The sequence below is a fragment of the Hippoglossus hippoglossus genome, chromosome 4 (assembly GCF_009819705.1).
Source record: "Hippoglossus hippoglossus isolate fHipHip1 chromosome 4, fHipHip1.pri, whole genome shotgun sequence".
Taxonomy (NCBI): Eukaryota; Metazoa; Chordata; class Actinopteri; order Pleuronectiformes; family Pleuronectidae; genus Hippoglossus; species Hippoglossus hippoglossus.
In genome coordinates this window covers 6,451,033-6,471,263 of record NC_047154.1, presented here as the reverse complement: position 1 = coordinate 6,471,263, position 20,231 = coordinate 6,451,033, and the positions used below count along the sequence as shown (strand labels likewise).

Sequence of the window (20,231 nt, the reverse complement as noted above, 5' to 3'; positions counted from 1 at the left end):
TAACCTTGTACAGCGGATGTGCTAACTAACCTGCAGTAACCCAGCAGATGTTGTTGCTTCACAAAGGGGAAAAAGTGCTAGTGATGGAGGTTATAATAAGGATGTCTGATCTTTTGACTATTCCTAACCCCGTCTTTGTTATTCCTGTAATATGTGCCTGCTATTGTTAGCACAGCCGGGCTTAGTTTTAGGCCCTGCCACTAGATGATTGGTAACCATGGCCACGGAGATGTGTGTATGCTCCTGTAATGCTGGAAAATGTTTAGACGAAGGGAGCAGGTACTTTGAAAATGTAAATCTCTAAACATCACCTGTCATAAATATACCACATTTTTGCAGTAAGATTATTAAAATGGGTTAACAGGTATATTTTAATCTATACAGTTTGAGTTTTTTGTTTTCTGGTTGACAGGTCTGGGTTATGGGAAATAAAAAATAATTAAGTAGATCTTTTACCACACACACATCAGATTGTGTCAATTGATTACTAGAGTATTCTCCTGTAATTGAAAAATATTGGATTATTTGCATGAAAGATTTGTATAATCTAAGCCTGTCCGGGGTGTACCCTGTCTCTTGAATTTGCATAATCTAGCATCATGTATGTATGTAAAAGTGTAATTACTGCTTTTATTTGATTATTTTTACTAATATTCATGGTCATTTGTGAGCAGGTGTGACATGAATTGGCTCCAATATGTGGAAAAACGACAGATTAGTGTAATCTTGTTCTCAATTGAGGTTAGAGGCGACATGACAAAGCAGCATGAGTATCTCATAACAGTGTGTGTGTCTGTATTAGAGCTCATCTGTGAGACTCAGGTCTCTGAGTTAATTAGCAGAATTTGAAACCTTTCAGTTTGTGAAGGTCGAAAGGAAAAATGTTTTCATGTTCAAGTGTAAAATTGTAACTCCCTTAAGATGCCATTGCTTTGTCTACAGTTTCTTAACTACACACATTAGTCTGCTGCACTGCAAAATGTTTTATCTCAAGCGTTTCTCAGGGGTTATCTAATATTGACTTTATTCATTCAAACATCATTATAATTTTTATAATTGATTGAACTAAGTGTTTTAATAGTTACATAACAAAATGTAATAAATAGTAGAACCAGATGAGTAAGACGAGTTGGATAACAGGATTGTGTAACTTTAAATAGCATCTTCAGTACAGCTATTATATGTTATTCTTGTGTCTCTCACAGAGCTAGTGAGCCAGTCTCTACTATGATTTGATTGTATGTTGCATATTTTATGTTAGCAATTATATTTATTTATTTATTAGATTAAATTCTAGAATTAATAATGTGTTATGATGGCAGATTTAATCTTTAAATGCAAAAAGGAACCTTTGATGCAGCTGATGGAACTGATCACAGACACACAACAGGTTGCAAATGTAACCTTATGGTCTTGTACAAGTCAACATGTGCTTATGACTGTTTTTGTACAAGTTTGTGCAGCTGTTGCTTTTCTAGTTGTATTTCTCACATATTCATTTATTAAAAAGCTCTTCTAAAAACGAAAACAACAAAAACAAGAAAATATGATTCGACGTGCTCCCTCTCTGTCCTGTATTGCACAAGCCTCGGGCTCACAGTGCACAGTGGTAGCCAGATGCATGCACTCCATAAATATTGACAGGTTTGATGTACTCAGCGAGTGGAAAGTATGGGGAAATTGGAGTTTCAGATGTCTACCCCCAGGCCCATGACTGTAATGGAAAGATTAAAAGCTGTGGTCACATCAGCCACCCAGTGCCAAAATACCATTCCCCCCTGCCTCCCTGTTTATTCCCATCACCCCCATTTTTTCCACTTTCTACAACTAACATTAAATAGATTACAGGGGATTCACTTATTTAAAGACCTGAGCAAAAGCTCTGCCATGTATTTCTGGATCCTCCAAGAATAACACAACAACAGCGACTGCGCTTGAGGCACCAGAGGGATCTAATTGAAGTGAGTTACCTTTGTAGTAGTTGAGCGGCCAGTGAGTTAGAAGCTTAGTAGGTCAGCTCTGTGTTGTCTTTACCCTGTGTACCACTCAGCTGGGATCACACACTTTCATCTGCTGAACAGGGACGTGCTGCACAGAGACGCTCCTGTCCACCATGTCTCTCAGGCTCCTGCCTGCATTTACTATGGACAATGACGATGACGACGATGGTAACTTTACAAAATGGATGAGTAGTTACTGGGGTCACGGAGCAGAGGGTGGACACTCCAGAGAAAGAAAACACAGCTTCAGAAGACCTGCAAGAACACAAGGTGATCGAAGAGCATCACTCCCAACTGTGGTAAGGACAGACAGCATTTCATGGAAGCATGCATGTGACTTTGTTCAATGTATTCACACTGACATAAACAGCAGACACACACTTTATACATCATATTTCGTTTTTAAACTTATAGGTTAAGAGAAAATACCGTATCTTCTTTTATTAGTTAAAATAAAAAAACATGGAAAAAGTGGGTAAACTTTATGGACAGTATATTTAAAGACTAAGGTTGACTCATGAGAACTGTTTTACTGTATATTTTATGAGACAATGACAGCGGATTTATGGTTTTACTCTACAGACGTGCCCACATGTTGGTATGTGCACTATGCAGGTCTGTTAGTGTGTTTAGTAATACGATGTCCTGACCTGTGATTTGCCTCAGCCAATTTCACATCAACAATATCAGCTGATCCACAACTATATGACGTTTCCCCAGCACACACCAACACACACACACACACACACACACACACACACACACACACACACACACACACACACACACACACACACACACACACACACACACACACACACACACACACACACACACACACACACACACACACACACATGGATGTTTACAAAATAAATGTTTACTCTGTATGCTTAAGATGAGCTGGTTAAGGGACAATCAATGTGTGTGTGTGCAGCTGAATTCATGTTTGTCAGTTGATATATTCTGTAATAATTTAAAGACTGCAAAGCTTAAAGTACCTGAGCTGATGCTGATATACAAGTTTCTTGATGCATATATTTCCCTTGCATAGATTTAACCCATTTAACAATTTGAGTTGCCAAATGTAGAATGTTAAATAGATTTAACTGCTGGTGCTGAACAAATATTTTCATATGATTAGAAATGTACTTCTATTAGACTTTTGAGATCTTGAGTTATGTCCTTTAGGGGCCAAAGGTGTCGCTGCTCAATAGTTAAAAACATTGTGAATCCTAATGCTTCAGCAGATGCACATCAATGTCAGCATAAGAATTCAAAAACATGCTTCTCTTTTCTACTTCTGACAAGTTTTCCCCCCCTGTCTTTATGATTGTTGGTTGGTTCGCTTCTTTGTTTGTCAGCAGGATAACGCAAAAATACAGAACAGATTTCCTGAACTTGGTGGAAGGATGTGGTATGTGTCAGGGAAGAACCCTTTACAGTTTGGTGCAGATCTGGATGAGGGGCAGATCCAGGAATTCCCCCTTGTTTTTTCACATTTTCACCAACTTTCCATGGAATAATTCATGGATCTTAATGAAAAGAATAAGGGACATTTAGGGAACTTATATTTATGAGTGTGAGCACTCCTAGATTGAATTTAAGCTTGATTGAGTTTAAGGGGACTATTGGGCCTTGGCAGAGGTATGTGTTAAGTTCTAGTTTGTCATCAGGATTTTGCAATAACCGATGATTTTAGATTTCCACGAAATGTGGTGGAGGGATGGGACATGGGCAAAGAAAGAACCCAATTAAAATGTTGGCATGGATCCAGGCAAAGGAACAGATCCAGGGATGTTTTATCACTTTCTCTAACATGGCGAGATGAGGTGAGTTAGGACGTTTTCACCAAATACCTAGGAAATAATTCATGGGTCTTGATTGAAACAATCAGGCAAATTAAGGGGACTGATATCCATGAGTGAGGGTGTTTTGGTGCAGCTTGGCTGAATTTAAGGGGCCTTGGCAGAGGCCATTTGGGATATTTTGGGATTGTACTTGTGCAGCACAAAGTTTTTTCTTGGCATAGGAGCCATAAATAAGTTAAAGAAGGATATTATTATTGTTTTGTTGGTTATGATATAAGATGTAATGGGTTTGTGTTTTGAGAGTATTATTTCGATTATATGTTATTTATTGTTTACTTGTTAACCTTATTAATTTGGCAGGAAATAGGTCATAAGTATAGGGGCGGGGGTCACAGTTGATTGAAGCACCTGTTCACCTGTGTCAGAAGGAAAGAGGATGAGTGGGGACGCTGTATTTTTTGTTGACCTCTAAACTTTGATAAGCAACCTGCTATTTTCCGTTTGATCGATTTAATCTATGAGTTTGTGCATGGTCCAATAAGTTGATCTTCTTTTCTCTAATAAAAGTTTGAACGCATTTTTTAGGGATTGCAGTGATTTTAGATCAATTTATCAGGCCCTACCTCCGAAGTCACTACACTGGGTTCTCAGCAAAGCTTTATCTTTTGGATCCAGAGTGACACCACTATGGAGTCATTAGTTTCACACTGTTCAGAACAATTCAGCAGTAAATCATCAATGAGCAGAACAGATCACAAAATTCACCTCTCAGCAGCAGAAACACATGAACGCCGCCCGCTCCCTCAGCAGCCCTGTTTTTGCAACATATAAGAGAAACAATCAGATTATTGCTGTTGTGTAAATGTCAATAAAACTCAGTCGATACTATAATTAGGTGGGTGCTTTGCTAACATGTTACTTAAGGATATTAGCGAGTGACTGATTAACCCCATTCACAGACAGAGGCTCGGCAGAGTCGTCTGTTCTCATAAGCTCTCAATGCATTTTCGGCAATAATACGAAATGTGACACTATTGTTTTACTTGCAGCTAGGTTTGCATCAATGTGGTGCTCAAAGTAAGATTGAGTTTTAATGACACTTGTCCGCCAACACTATGTGTGATCCACAGTCACAGTTGGACGCCATGAAGTTGAGCAGGCTCCATGCAGCGGCGATGGCGCCCTCTCCCAGCCACATCAAGACAAGAGAGGAGAAGGCGGAGGTCCGACCCCACCAGAGGGCTCGCCGTGCCTCCTCAGACGACAACAGTCGCCAAAAGAACACCATCCCAGAGAACCGTATCACCACCATCCCGGAGCTCACAGAGTCCTTTGAGAAGAGACTTTGTGTCCATGATAAGAGGGCCGTGTCTCTGGTGAGCTGCAGCAGTACTCTGAGCCCAGTGTGTGGTGCATGATCCATTTAACATCAGGTTAAATCAGGTTTGGTCTCTGTCTTCCACTAACAGGGCATTATGAAGCTCTTAAAGATTAAAGAGCTCTTAGAGAGATTTAAAAGGTGTATTACTTAATGTGTTGACAGGATCACAGTCAGATTTCTCCTGCATGACATGTCCCAAAAGCTCATATTGATGGAATGTCTATCACCTGTTTTTGTATCATATATGCATTTTACATATTGTGATCACCAGTTTGGTTTGTATTCTTTGTAGCTTGTAATCTCGGTTTAGCTTTAAATATCTCTATTATTATCAAAACTTAAGTTATGCATTTACTCTTAACCATCAAACTCAAATGGTTGGAGTTAATACACACAGTGATCTGATGTTGTATGGACAACAATGCACTTACACAGCATTAATAATGCAAATATATGATATAAATAGTATTAAAAACAACGTTACTGTAGTATTACAATTAATTTTGAGTCAAGGTTCTTTTCCTTTACAGAACGGTGATGAGAGGTTGTGTCTGATCTGTCATGAGGATATGCGTACGAACGGAGGCGTACAGGAGCTGCACTGTACACACCGCTTCCACAAAGAGGTAAAACATCCTCTGAGTCTGATTGACTGCATGTGTTTCCCTCACCCTGACCTTCATTGCAGTGGCCTCATCCCTTATTCCCTCAAGCCCCAGCATGTCAGATATCAGATAACCCTGGTGCATGAAGGCCGCTCACGTCCTGGACACGCATGATGTGAAGTGGTATGAAGAGTGAACACTGGGCGTTCACCTGCATGAGCATGGGGCACACTTACAGCTTTCTAGTGGTCAAAGATTCAAAGCTTACTGATTGCGATGTCTCTGTTTGGTGGGTGCCGTAGGCGGCCCGCAGGTTAGAGCAGTGTCGGCCCCACAGCAGCGGCAAAGAGGCAGCAGCTTCTCAGGCGAGGAGACTCTCGGACGAGAGGAGGAAGTCGGCAGACGGCCCAATCTACATGGAGAAGGAGCAGCAGACACTCCTCCGTCAACTTTCCCTGCGGAGACATCGCTGATATTGTTCAGTGGAAGGAGGTGAAGAACAAGATGGAAGATGTGAACCCATGGCCTAATCATCAGGCTTATCTCCTGTACTTTTACTACTGTATGGTGTGAGACTGGTGGTTCAGCTGATCAAGTCCCAGGGCCTTGACTTTGTCTGACCTGATCCTGTGAAGCTGCCCCATGGGCCCCCATTGCTGTGTCTGCTGTCATTACGACTCTTTCTCCCCAGTGTCAAAATCCAAAACGAGGAGGATTCAGAATATGTGAATGAAGCATAATAATTTGGTGGAATTTCTTCGATTGTTTTATCAGAAAAACTGAAGTAGGGGTTTATGAAATTATCAGTACTTGAAGTTTCCCGCTTATACTACTTACACACTTATTCCATATAAAATATTTGTTTCATTCACAATGGTCCTATATGTTCAGCCATGACACAGTTAGCTACTAGGTGACAATCGATCCGATATCTTTCTGTTTCACTCATCTGATGGTCTTATTACTACACAAGGAGGATGTTTTCAACTTGTAAGGGGTCAAAAAAATCCTATAATATTTTATTTGGCATATTCAGTAGATGTTTATGTACAATAGAGTCTGAGGACTTGTAGGAAGAAGTGCAATCTTTTGTTTGCCGTGTATTTTTGTGTTCAGTCATAATTCAAATGTTGTATTCTGTGTCGTGACAGAAATTTAAAAAAATTCAATAAATAACCAAAGAAATTAAAAAGTACTTTGGATTTTATCAGCTTTACAACTTTTTGACAATAGATTAAAAAACATGTGACATAGAGTCCTCACAGTTCAGGGTCAGGTCAGCGTCGAGCCTGCATGTGGTGCATGCGCTTACTGTAGGTCAACGTGTTGGAAATTACCTCCTGGCTTCAGTGAGGGAAATCGATGCCTGTGTAAATCCTTAACATTCAGCTTGGGTGAAAATTAGTTTCAACAGATGTGACAATAATGTCATTTAAAATGTGTTTCAGTGCACAGAGCAGTGGCTGTGGAAGAAACAGACGTGTCCTACATGTCGTGTCCATGTGTCAATGCCCCAGCCCCTCTACTGGTCATCGTCCCGCACCAATGTCCCATGACGGTCCCTGCCATGAACGCATGCCTGCATGAGACCCACTGACCCCATAACCTCCACCACACCCCAGTCCTTCTGCCTAAACCTCTGGGATGAATAACTGCATGAGGGTTTCATTACATTAGTACTTTAGAGGAAAACTTATTTCAGTTCTTCTGTCAGGTGAGGGCACTGGGCACTCTTTCAAAGTTAATACAATAGTAAAATATTGTAATTTAAGCTCAGACTTTTTATGATAGAAATATGAGAGGTTTTTACTGTTTCTCATCAATGTCTGGAGACATTCTGAACCATGTGTTGTATTTGTTTTAAGCTAAAATACGGTGGCCCTGAGAGCTCAACGCACTGCAACTTAAGAAAAGACATGCAAGTGGATAAAACACAAGCAAAGTAAGAAAAAATCGTCATCAATTTGACAACACAACACAACACATTCCAGAAACGCGCTGCAATTCCAGAAACGCACTGCAATTACAGAAAACGACAACGGAAGTGTTTCCAGGGGACACCTAAAAGTGATGGACACTGCTGCTACAGGAGCCACAAAAACGTCCAATACGTCCAACAAATTCGGTTCCACAATATGGACAATACATTGCCTGGAGAAAAGAAAGAATGTGAATGCTGAGTGTTGTAAATTACTCACAAACAGGGGCTTGCTTGTCAGCTGTTTATTCAGTTAAACAGGAAAAAATGGCATGTCTCTAGCTCAAATCATTGAGGAGTCATGACACGTATATGGCCCAGTGGGTCTTAGAGGGTTAACAGTAGACATCTGCAGTAATAAAGTTTATTATTTATTAAAATAAACCAAAAACGTTTACAGTTTAGCTAATTTTCCAATATCACTGACGGACACCAACTTTAACAACTCCAAACTGCGGCAGCAACAACAACCGGACGTGTCCATCACTTTTAGATGTCCTCTGGAAACACTTCCGTTGTCGTTTTCTGTAATTGCAGCACGTTTCTGTAATGTGTTGTGTTGTGTTGTCAAATTGATGAAGATGTTTTCTTACTTTGCTTGTGTTTTGTCTACTTGCATGTGTTTTCTTAAGTTGCAGTGTGTTGAGCTCTCAGTACCACCGTATTAAATTATTATTTTTCTTTTCTTTTTTTTATTGTTTTTGTATTTTTGTTCATTTTAAATACCTTTTGGGAAATATACTCACTATATTTAAGTTAAATGAGGAGATAAATGCTGCTGCCATACAGTATCTGTCTGTTAAATATAAACCAGACTTAAGCTTAGCTCTAAGACTGTAAACAGAGGGAAACAGTTAGCCTGACTTTGTCCTGAGATAATACATTTCTCCAGTCCTCAAGTTTCTGCTTTGTTGCCCAGCAACTAGTCCAAAGGAATATTCCACCACAGAAACCCTATAAAAGGGATAATTCAGGTTTTTACACAAAAAACAAATGAGAAGTTGTTAATTAGTGACTTTTAGTGGTGCTTAGAGGCAAACTTTGTTACCTATGTACAGAGCTAGGCCTTATTCTAAGCTAAGCAGCTGCTGGCTCCATCTACATATTTACAGTACTAACACGAGAGCGATATCAGTCTTCTTGTCTAATTCTTGGCAAGAAAGTAAGTGAACATATTTCCCACAATGTCCAAAAATTCTTTTTAACAGATCTTGAGCAAATGACCCACATAAACTACACCACATTAAACTTACCGCTTCTAAGTTTTTCCTTATTTTAATTTAATTATTAGCAAATTTAACTACTTAAACCTTTTTATTCCTCTCCTTTTTCTGGAGAACAAAGTTAAAGTGTCAAACTCACTTCAGAGTATCAACTGTATATTGAATATTTGCATATTCAATGTGTTTTCTCTGTGCTGTTGTTCCAAGTTGCTGAAAAATATATAATGGGCCAATGTACTAATACTCACAGGCTTATGATGAACTGGCTTTGCTGATCTGAGAGTGAGTGAGCCTACGTGTTTTGTCTCTGCTGTTATAGATGTGAACTCCTCCTGAAGCTGTGAGCTCATCTGACACACAACTTTCCATCTGTTCCATCTCCCTGCCTTATCTGTGCTATTGTTCTGCATGTGAGGTCTGGTCAACTGTCGTCACCACTCTTGAGCTTTCAAGCACCTCTGTTGTGTCGTGTTGCATCGTCTTGCACAGCCAAATGAGAGTTTACAGTGTGTGCTACATGTCTAACAGAATCGGACTGCATGTACATAACTTTATATCTAAAAAATATAATTAGCTGGCTTACAATCTTTAGCATGTTGAATACTACATTGTTTTAATTGTATTTGACCCACAGTATGTATTTATCTGTATAATTCAGTCGCTAATTGGTGAATATATATTATTTATATCCAAAATGTTGGTAATTTTTCTGAGATCTGGCTTGTGTTTGTATCAAACCAAGATCAATCTGTTCACACACTGCAGATAACATCTAGGGTTGGTAAAAATGTAGCTGAGGAATGTTCAAGTTATCTTTCCACTTAATTTTCTCTTTTACTTACCATCTTCTCTGTGAGTAACACATTTGGTTCTTGGACTGTCTATCACATGTGACCTATTAAATATTTTGTTACTGTCCTACGTTTAAAAAAGATTTTTACTCAGACCAAGAAAAAAAGACAATCCTTGTGTCAAGAAGTTTCACACTGGCAAAAGCTGAAATGCTGCTATGTTCACTTTCGCTCACAGAACTGTTCTTCTGTGAATGCGCCGACCTGTCTTCTTCAATAAAGACACACTTATGTGACACACCCTCGCTGTGGTTTACTTTGCTTTCAACCCACACTTAGTTTTCTGTGTCTCAATATGTGCTTTACAGTGGTCCTCACATTTAATTATGCTTTCATTGTTCAAATGATATCACTGCAGAAAGACAAAAGGCCAGTAATAACAATACTCAAGGTTTTCAAACCTCATAATAACAATAACAAAACCTTATCAAGACACAGATTTTTAGTAATACTGACGGATCTGTTCTGTTTATTTGTCAGTCAGCATGTGCAATTTCAAATTTATGTCAATGACAAACCTAACTGCCATGCAGCCATATTCAATGTTAACAGACACATCTCTATGATGTTTTGTAAAAATCTAAACATGGCTGTTTACTCGATTGTAAGTGGTTAAATGTAACAATACTTCCTCTTGTGTGAGTTTATCCTATGTTTTACATGTACTTTTTAATATGTGATTATATATTATGCGGATACTATGAAACTATATATTTTGGGAGCATTTGGTGGCTTTTAGCTTTTTCTAAATATTTATTGTGACACAATCTTGAATGACATTGAAACTGTGGTTAGAGGTTTCACTGGGTATTTGGCTGTGAACCGCATGTGGGATGTGGAGAAGATAGGTGAGCCCCGACTTTCCAGAGCAGCAGCGCAGCTCACACACAGGAGACGTGCCAAAGTGGCAGCTCCAGCCTGATAGCATGGGTGCCTGAATGAAAAGAAAGAGATTCCGCCATGAACACGCACTGCTCAAGCATCCAGTGTGACCCGGGAGTAAGGGTGGTGTTGGGGGGGGCTCAGGACCTCAGGCTCTCTAAAATCCTGGTTACGGCCCTGGTGGTGTATAGATGTTTGTATAACTGTCAGGTTACAACTTTACTCATCTTTAAGTTGCTAAATAGCTACTTTATCCTGCTGCTTTAAAAATCTCTACATAAATATGTAAGCTCTGTCCAGACAGAAATGTGCACTTTAAGTAAGATGTCTGTTTTATTAAAGTGGTTTTATAATAATAATAGCAATAGAACAGATATTACATTGTTTTCTGTTGACTTTGCTGGTTGTTTACTTCATCCACCCTGAATGTGACATGTTATTGTCCAGTTTATTCTCACATGACTGTGACTGACTCATCAGACCCTGGAGCCTGAGGACGGAGGAGAGGGTCTACGTGCTGGAGCTCTTGTCCCGGGCCCGGCCCACTCTGGACGGACACATGGACACATTTCCTCCGCGATGGGAGGGACCACAGACTGTATATAAAGAGGAGGGACCAGTCGGAGTGAAAGTGGACACGTGGACACCTGAGACTGACGTGAACTTAAGCCAATCACAGCGTGGACTGGTGACGCCAGCTCCCACCAGTCACCCAATGGGAGAGTTTACTGGTGGAGTAAAAATAACAGTCGGAAAAATGAGAAAAACCGAGGCAGCGGAGTGTGAAGCCTGGAGGAGACACACAACTGATGTTTATTCCACATTTTACTGAAGAACACAACACATCTGACTGTGTTACTCCCGGAACAAGATTTTCAATGAAGACAAGATGAGGATGCTTTGATTTTCCTGGTTGAATTTACTCACTGCAACTTTTATTCTCCATTAACAAACATACTGGGTAAGGAACCCCCCGTTTTCTTTCTGCTATCGAGGAATTCAAGGCTGCTGTGTGTTCAACTGAGGCTTTATGTGTTTTTCTTTCTTACACAACTAAAGTGTAAACGTGTTGCCTCAAGAGCCATTGAAGTGTTTGTACAGTAGTCTTTTATTTTGGAGTCTAATGCACATACAAAGGCTCAGTAAATCATGAGACCAACAGTCTCAGATGAAAGACTTTTGGTTCAGTCACCTCATGTTAAGGCATTTAATGAGTTTTTAGTTTATAAGTATGCATTACTTTCATTGCTTCCGTTAGTTCTTCCTGGGCAAAGGTTATTATACTCTTTGTAATATAATTTCTTTATTATCTTGCTCTAGTTTTAAAGGTGCTGTTCCTGTTAAAACAGCTGAGGTCAGTTATTTAAACAGTTACTCCTAAACAAAAACTGGATCTACACCGAAGACCAAAATGTAAAATGATTATTCACAATCTAAAGAGGATCTCATTGAAAGTAGTGTATGTAGGTGTGTGAGAATATGATACAAATGATTATAGGTTTCAATCCTCTCACTTACTGCATAGATGGTTCTATAAATGGCCAAACTTAAATCACTGTTCACATAATTTACTTAAAGTTGCTAAGCCAGTTAGAAATACTCAATAACAGACAGCGCTTCATCGGCACTGCTACTTGAGTAAACAGGTATTACTTGACAAGTTAAAGTATCTTAAGTGTGGTCTTACTTTATGATTCAATTATTATTTTTTAATCTTCGTGACTGATGCATCAACTTGAATGTTTAGTTTGTCAAGCTGATTTCATCTGTTAACTCTTGGGTAGTTTAATCTATTTCAGTGCATCATCCTTGTAAAATCTTTGTATGAAAAGTAACTCGCAGCAATGCATAAAGTGCTTCAAATTTGTGCTTGTTTAAATATAGTTACTTGCCAAATTATGTTTGATAAAAGTGCAGTAACTCACTGAAATCCCTCACACGAAGAACTGTGTGAACTAATGAATCTGGAGACAAGACCACACAGATGTTGTCATGGATTAAATCACTCAGACACTTGAAGGTCTGGATGGATTCCAGTGACATGATTGAGCGATCGCCATGGCGACTGAAGTGTTTTCCCCAATCTGGAGAGGATGCACGACGAGTTCAGTTCAACGTCTGAAAAAATCTGCCTGCATCATGTGTCGTCCTTCAAAAGGTTCCCTTTGTTGCTAGGCAGAATGCTGTCCGTCATCTACATCACAAAGGAAAGTACATCCAGGCACCTTATTGAAATTCTCTGCTCATTGATGTCACCGCCGCCTTGCTCTCTCAGAGTTTACCGAGCGTTATTCACTGCAAAGTGGACTAAAGTTAAGCAGGTTTATGAACCCCCTGAGTATTCATCTCATATTTACACTGAAACCATGAGGCAGAAACACAATGGATAATGGAGGGCACAACACATCAATGAGTACTCGATCATTTTCCTTACTTTAATTGGACAAACATCTGTTTCCTGGAGAGAATGGAGGAGTAAACAGATGACAGGCTGGTCTGCAGCCACAGATCATAGCACACATCAATCATGTGCAGTTCTCACTGTTGAGGAAATGATGGCTAATCATTACAAAGGAGATCGTGTGAGCGGTGGTGTAACCGAGAAGAGAACAGCTCTGTTGCACAGTGCAGTGAGGTAGATGTTTAAAGGTAAAGGTGAAAGCCTCTTGACACTCTAAAGCTTTCTTTCTACGTCTAGACACACTTCTACCAAGGTCAGCTGAAGGCCTGTTGCCAGCACAAACACAGTAATTATGTCTAATTATGCTCTTCAACTAAATTGCAGGCACTCCGTCACATCCCCCCTCCAATTTCTTATTTCTTCCACTCGTGTCAGGCACACTAAAATACTGTAAACACCCACGCTATTGTAAGAACACACAACCAAATATACGTCAAACTGTACAGTGTATGGGGTGAAATGATCTTGTTTGTTTTAATCATAGACTATAAATAAAGGTGGGTGATGCATCCCCTTTCTGGACACTCCAAACATTTTGAGCTGGCGAAGGAAAAAGAGACTTTGATGGGCTTTTCTGACGACACCAATGGAGTTGTCATCCCACTTCAAAGAAAAGGAGACTGTTGTTCCGAGAAACTTGAAACTTTCCACTCTTTCTTCCTCCAGACCATTGATGGTCAGGGGCGGGAGAGTCTTCCTGTCTCTTTGAAAGTCGGCCACCAGCTCTTCAGCTCTGGAGACGTTCAGTTCCGAGTTGTGGAGAGAGCACCAGTCAATCAGAGACACAACTTCATTTCTGTAGGCTGATTCATCGTCGCATGGGATCAGCCCTAGCACTGTTGTGTTGTCAGCAAATTTGAACTTTTTTAACAGAGTCACAATGTGAAATGCAGTCGTTTGTGTACAGTGAATACAGGAGAGGTGATAGAACGCATCCCTGGGGGGCACCAGCAACTTATCAAAAAGTTTTGTTGGTAAAATGGTATTGAAAGCAGAGCTGTAATATCCACAAAGAGAACCCGTGTGTAGGTGACAGGGGCTGCTAAGTGCTGCAGGATGGAATAGACACAGAGTGACACAGCATCCTCTACAGACCTATTTGCCCAGTATGCAAACTGGTGTGGGTCTGAGCTGACCGCGTTGGACAAGTGTTTACATATTAGGCGCTCAAAGATTTTCATTTGTACAGAAGTTAATGCGACAGGTCTGTAATCATTCAGGCAACTGATGTTGGATTTCTTAGGTACAGGTATTATGAGAGCGGACTTAAAACAAGCAGGAGCTCTGAATTCCTTAAGAGACCTGTTAAAGATATCAGTGAAGACTGTAGTGAGTTCATCTGCACAACCTTTTAACGAGGTAGAGGATACAAGGTCAGGGCCTGTTGCTTTCCTACTCTTCTGTCTATGTTAAACTCTCTGCTGAACCATGGTTTGTTGTTACTGAATATAATCACCGGTTTAGATGGAACACACACATTTTCAGAGAAGTTAATGTAGAAAGTTACCACATCAGTATATTCATCCAGATCCTGACTTGACTCTCTGAAAAGTTTATTAAACATATACTTTTACTTTTTAGTTTAACCCATGTCCCATTTACTAACATGGAGAAGGCGGGATCTGTGACCTATACTGCAGCCTGCCACTAGGGGGTAATTGAGAGATTTTGGGCTTCACTTTTGGGGATCGGTCATGTTGTTCATCTTTGCATACACTCTATAGCCTAGATACATTTCCCTGAATTGAAAGGAAACCGATATGTTTTACTTGCTAATGTAAGATAGAGGGAATATTCAGAACAAACCCTGATTTGAGTAAAAAGCTGTGGTTTTTGCTGTTGTGCAAGAAGAAAATAGCAGCAATGGTCTTCACTTTATTACAACAATTATGGATTGGATCAATTATCCATAACAACAACTTATAGATCTGTTTCCTCCCTCAATTCAGGTGTTGTGAGTCATGGGAAGCTTCAAGGGCCACGCTCTCCCTGGGAGCTTCTTCCTTGTAGCTGGGCTCTGGTGGACAGCAAAGTACTCGCTCTGGCACGCCACCCGCAGGAACAAGAACGTAGGTTCCACCCGGTTGGCCAGCAGAGCCTCGCAGCGCCGCCTGGAGATCATTGAAAGCTCTGTCATAGTCTTCTTCTCTTTTTTTGGTAAGCAGGTCTCTGACTTCCTAGAAAACAAGTTTGTGAGTGACAACAATCCTTCTTTAATCTCTAATGATGTCATGTAGTTATAGTATAAAGATGAAGGCTTTTCTAAGTATCCAGTTGTTCAGTAAAGGAGATCAGAGAGTTTTTTTTGCCATGTTCTACAGGGATGCTGGCAGAGCAGTTTTTTGCAGATGGACCGAAGCTCCGGTTGTACGACTTTGCAGAGAAACACTGGGAACATCTGATGAACTGGCAGCATGCAACCATGTACCTCTTCTTTGGCCTGGCTGGGATAGTGTCTCTGATTATCCACACCACAGAGGCTGTCCCACTGACTCTGGACAGGTTAATGCTGGCCATCGCTTTCTTTAATGAAGGTAAAAACGATTCTTTATTTTGATGTTTTATTCATGTTCCTCGGCTGCGCTCTAAAATGCACCCCCACAGCTCCGGCACACATGTCAAATGTATATAATATAAACTGATTTTGAACTGAATGTTATTTAACAATATGAACAATATTGTTTCATACTCATTATCACTCACTGTTTTGGTTGGTTTGGATTTGTAGCTTACTACTACTGAAAGAATACTACCATGTATAACTTACAGAGGAAAAGATCTGAGATTGAGAGAATAAAGTAATTATGTTAGGAGAAGAAAAGTCTTAATTTTAAGCTTTGTGTCATGTTAGAGGATGAATCTCAGAAAAGCTGCCTGTCACCTGTGTTAAAATGAAGAATGTGGAGGAACTTGTTAAGTTATACTTTAGAATGAGTTTCAACAATAAGGTAATACTTGATATTTTTGGATCATCAGCACCATATTATCATAAATATCAAGATTTTGAAAAGATTCTGTAAGAAACTGAATCAACTCTGTAAAAAGAATCACACAGACTTGGAGGAAATTCTCTCTTTTGTGGAGGAGGAAATGTTTCTTAAGAAACAGTGATATTGGTTCAAGATTTTGGATCCAGAGAGAAGGGAACTCAGGTGAGCAGTGGTTCTCCTTCCTGATTTTTTCCTTAAAAGATATTAAAAGTTTTGTTTTTCTTTATATATTATGACTTTTTCACAATTACAACTTTATTCTCGTAATATTCCGACTTGATTCTTGTAATATTACAACTTTACTCTTTACTCAACTTTAATTAACATGGTTCTAATATTCTGTGTAGAAGAAGCTTCAATCGTTTATCCTTAACTTGTTCAATTAATTTTGAACCCTAACATTAACTATCTCAATTATTTATTCAATAATTCCATCTATCTGTAGCTCCTCGTTCTGTTTAGCTATTTATTTGAACTATTTATCGTTTATGTTCAGCTCTTTTTCAACTATTTGAGCTACCTTTAGCTTGTATAACCATTTAACATTACAATTAGTTTATTCAGTTTTTATCAGCTACTTTTAGTTATTCATTTTAACCATTTAACCCCATTTATGCATTACATTTAGCTAACCATTCAATAATTTACCATCATTAGTTTAACTATCTGTTATGATTAGGCATTGGCATTGATTTGAGCCATTTATCCATTACCTTTAACTATTACAACAGTTTATACACTGCTTTTACCTAAAGTTATCTATTTGAACTGTAAAGCTTTTTATTTTAACCATTATTCACAGTTCTTAGTTAGTTCTCTGCAAACTAACTTACTCACACTCTCAATTGCAACAAATCATATTTGTTTGCTGACTCAAATAAAACTGGATTTTATTTTTGTATTAGTTGAGCCACTCTACTTTCTTATCTACTCTTTACATTAAAGTCCTTGGTATCTGGAGAGGTATTACCTGGGGTACAAGTGCAAAAGTGGGTTTACACCTTTGGTTCATACAGACAAAACTGAGAAAACTTTCAACGGTCCAAAAGTTGAGTGTAAATAATAACGACACTTCTCATCTTCAAATCAACAAAGCGGTGAAAACATAGTTTACACCACCTTCCTACTCGGTTTTTCCATAATGACTTTCCTTTGCTGTTGCAGGATTTCTTTTTTTCTACCACCTCCATGGGAGAAGTATGCTGGACGTCCATGTACATCAGCTGCTGCTCTATGCCATCTTTGGAGAGGCTCTTGTTGCTTTCCTGGAGGTCTTCCACCGAGGCAACATCATCCTGGAGCTGGTGCGGTGCAGCCTCACTGTCGTGCAGGGCACCTGGTTCTGGCAGGTATGTGTTAGTGTGTGCACGTATGAGCAGAAGTTCATGGTGGAAGTTTCATTTCATTTCATTTGTATATTTATTTGATAGGGACAGTGTTCATTAACCAACAGGCAAAATACTGTAAATGAGCCAGAGTTAGTAATACTAGTGCAGTGTCTATTCTAAACCTTGGGTTGTTCTCTTGTCCTGTGTTAAAGCTCTGGAGGTACTTTAGAATTTTTCATTTTCATTAGTGAATCCTCCTCAAACAGTTTTATATATAATATAATATATATAATGTATGTCACTTTTTATTGTTTGTGAGCTGGACGTTGTGTTCAGAGATTTCTATAAACAGTCTATGGTGCAGAGTGAAGTAAGTCATTTTGAATGATTTACTTAACTGGTGTTAATTTTTTCATTACAGGTCAGCTATTTCACAGGTCTGTAATCTTCAGACCCAAGTTCACAACTTAAAAAAAAAAAGCCCTGTAATTCAGCTCGATATAAAGCATTGCAGCAACAATCAAACATTGTGCTGTTCCTTTGACAACATATTGCAAAAGTGAAGTTGATTCTATGAACCTTATTGTGATAAGTGTGTCCTCAGACTGAAGGCACATAGCCCCGCCATCAGTGACTGCTACAGACTGCTGGTTGCCTGTTTATTAAATGTTTATAGATTTTGAACTCATCGCATGTCCATATTCATCCAAACACGGCACTGCACTTTGATGGACAATTTACAATACACACGCCAAGTGTGAAGCTGATTATATGGTTCCTGAAATATGCTATATTCCACAGAGAGACAGGCAGAAAGATGTTCGTTTGTGGAATTAGTAACAAGATAAGCAAATTTTCATCTGTTGTTCTCCTGACATGACCCTCTCTTGGATACAGATTGGCTTCGTGCTGTACTCTCCCAGTGGCACTGAGTGGGACATGAAGGATCACAACAACATGATGTTCATCACAATGTGTTTCTCGTGGCACCTCGCCTTCGCCATGCTCATCGTGGGTTTGGTGTACTGCACCGTCAGCTGGTGAGAACCTTCTCCATACCAGACAACCTATAAGCTGCTGCTCATGCATTTGGAATTTGATCGATTCTTCAGCGCCTGTACTGTCACAATCTCAGGTCCGTTGCTTGTTGTACTTTCTCTGTAGTGGGGTTCGCTCCAGATTGAAGAGGACTCCTCCGATGGAAATGGGGCTCCTGAAGCCCAGCGAGAGGGACCCAGAGTCAGAGGATGAGATTTTATAAGGAGGACTGTTGTTCAACTTCACTGTGATTCGTGTACATCACAGTTGAATCAGGGATATAATGTTTGCAGCAATACAGCTAGAAGCGAGGCATTCAAACAAGAAAGGGATGAGGACATGTGCAAATATATCCTACCTCTGCCTTATTTAATCAACTGTTCTTACTATTATTGTTCATCAATGTTTTTTTTTTTAGCCATGGCCTTTAGAATACAATATATCATTATTGTCCATATCTTTATTGTTGGTGGAAATTTGTCTTCGGCTCACCCAACACAAAAGAACAACAACATAAAAAAAACAACAAGTAATTCGTAAAACAAACACACGGGCAAGGTCATATGATACATACAAATTTTTTTAATAATTTCATGTCAATTTATGTGGGTAAATCTCATTGGTCACTATTGATATTGATGGTACTTGGGATGAAGGACTTCTTAAATACATCTTGGTCGTTACAGGGACTCTATAGCGCCTCCCGGAGCTCAAACAGGCTGAACAGAGGATGGGATACTTTGCATATATTCTTCCATATTCATTTATTATTAATTTGCACAAGTTTTATCGATTGCATGCTTTTCATTTGACTAGCCAAACATTTCTTGTCAGACATGTTGGTGTTCAGTAGTGCCACCTTGTGGTGAAAACAGGGATCACCATCAGCACAGCATATATTACTTGAAAGTATTTGTGTTTCATAAAGATAGGAAATTGAGTCACACATGTGAGTCGAACCAAAAGCCAAACAATAAATTATTTATGTTGAATTTTTGCTGTTTGAGATGAATACAGACTAAATTATTATTGCTATTGCTGTAAATGTTTGTTTTTTCAGTGTGGGTAAATGTTTTAACAGTGTCTTTGTGTGGGGACGTTCTGCTTGTCAGTGGAAGCTCACACAGTGTCTCTAGTGTGTCTCTAATAGTTATCATTGGGTTATTTACAGAAGTCATCGCTACATTAATGTTTGTTTTTTTCTTCCACTAATGACACCTCAAAACATAACTTAGAAACCAAATGATCACCCACGAATCACATAATCATCCCAGCAGAAGGTAGCCATTTTATCATTGGTTCCTCCTGCCCATCCCAACAGCACAACACACCTGCATCACTGGCAACGGGTGTCTACAAAGATCTTATATGTGGAAGAAGACTTATCCTTAGAGTGTTCAAAAAGGTGGCCCATGCCAGATGGCACTGGATAGGACAGTGAAGCGTACGTTCCTGCAAATGTCAATCGCGAAATAATTGTGTATTGGCCTAGCAACTAATCATTGTTGTCGTTGTTTAAGCTTCTGTTTTTTATCTTGTAACTCCGATGTTTTATCAATAAAATATCATAAAATACACATTTATCATTGCAGCAGTCTAAATAACACAAATATATTTACAAGAGTAGTCACGAAAACTACTGCATTTAATAGCATTTGTAGATCATGTTTTACGAAGGTTTTG

The 20,231-nt window shown here is 39.3% G+C and overlaps 2 protein-coding genes across 5 annotated transcripts; both read left to right on the top strand.

Moving 5' to 3' along the window:
* The first annotated feature begins 1,787 nt into the window (after positions 1-1,787).
* On the top strand, positions 1,788-7,664 carry lnp1 (leukemia NUP98 fusion partner 1). Of its 3 annotated transcripts, XM_034583286.1 has the most exons (6): positions 1,788-1,961; positions 2,082-2,299; positions 4,942-5,187; positions 5,723-5,818; positions 6,100-6,289; positions 7,246-7,664. In XM_034583286.1, the coding sequence occupies exons 2-5, from the start codon at positions 2,114-2,116 to the stop codon at positions 6,268-6,270; spliced, it is 699 nt and encodes a 232-aa protein (XP_034439177.1). In that variant the 5' UTR covers positions 1,788-1,961; positions 2,082-2,113; the 3' UTR covers positions 6,271-6,289; positions 7,246-7,664. The 3 variants fall into 3 exon arrangements, with proteins under 3 accessions (XP_034439177.1, XP_034439176.1, XP_034439178.1); XM_034583285.1 differs by lacking the exon at positions 7,246-7,664 and having other exon boundaries at positions 1,789-1,961; positions 6,100-6,754; XM_034583287.1 differs by lacking the exon at positions 6,100-6,289 and having other exon boundaries at positions 1,795-1,961.
* Positions 7,665-11,517: 3,853 nt separating this feature from the next.
* Positions 11,518-20,125, top strand: tmem45a (transmembrane protein 45a). 2 transcript variants are annotated; one of them, XM_034583282.1, is made up of 7 exons: positions 11,518-11,577; positions 11,617-11,693; positions 15,144-15,349; positions 15,514-15,726; positions 17,347-17,531; positions 18,408-18,550; positions 18,675-20,125. In XM_034583282.1, the coding sequence occupies exons 3-7, from the start codon at positions 15,154-15,156 to the stop codon at positions 18,769-18,771; spliced, it is 834 nt and encodes a 277-aa protein (XP_034439173.1). In that variant the 5' UTR covers positions 11,518-11,577; positions 11,617-11,693; positions 15,144-15,153; the 3' UTR covers positions 18,772-20,125. The 2 variants fall into 2 exon arrangements, with proteins under 2 accessions (XP_034439173.1, XP_034439174.1); XM_034583283.1 differs by having other exon boundaries at positions 11,521-11,577; positions 11,617-11,696; positions 15,147-15,349.
* The last annotated feature ends 106 nt before the right edge of the window (positions 20,126-20,231 follow it).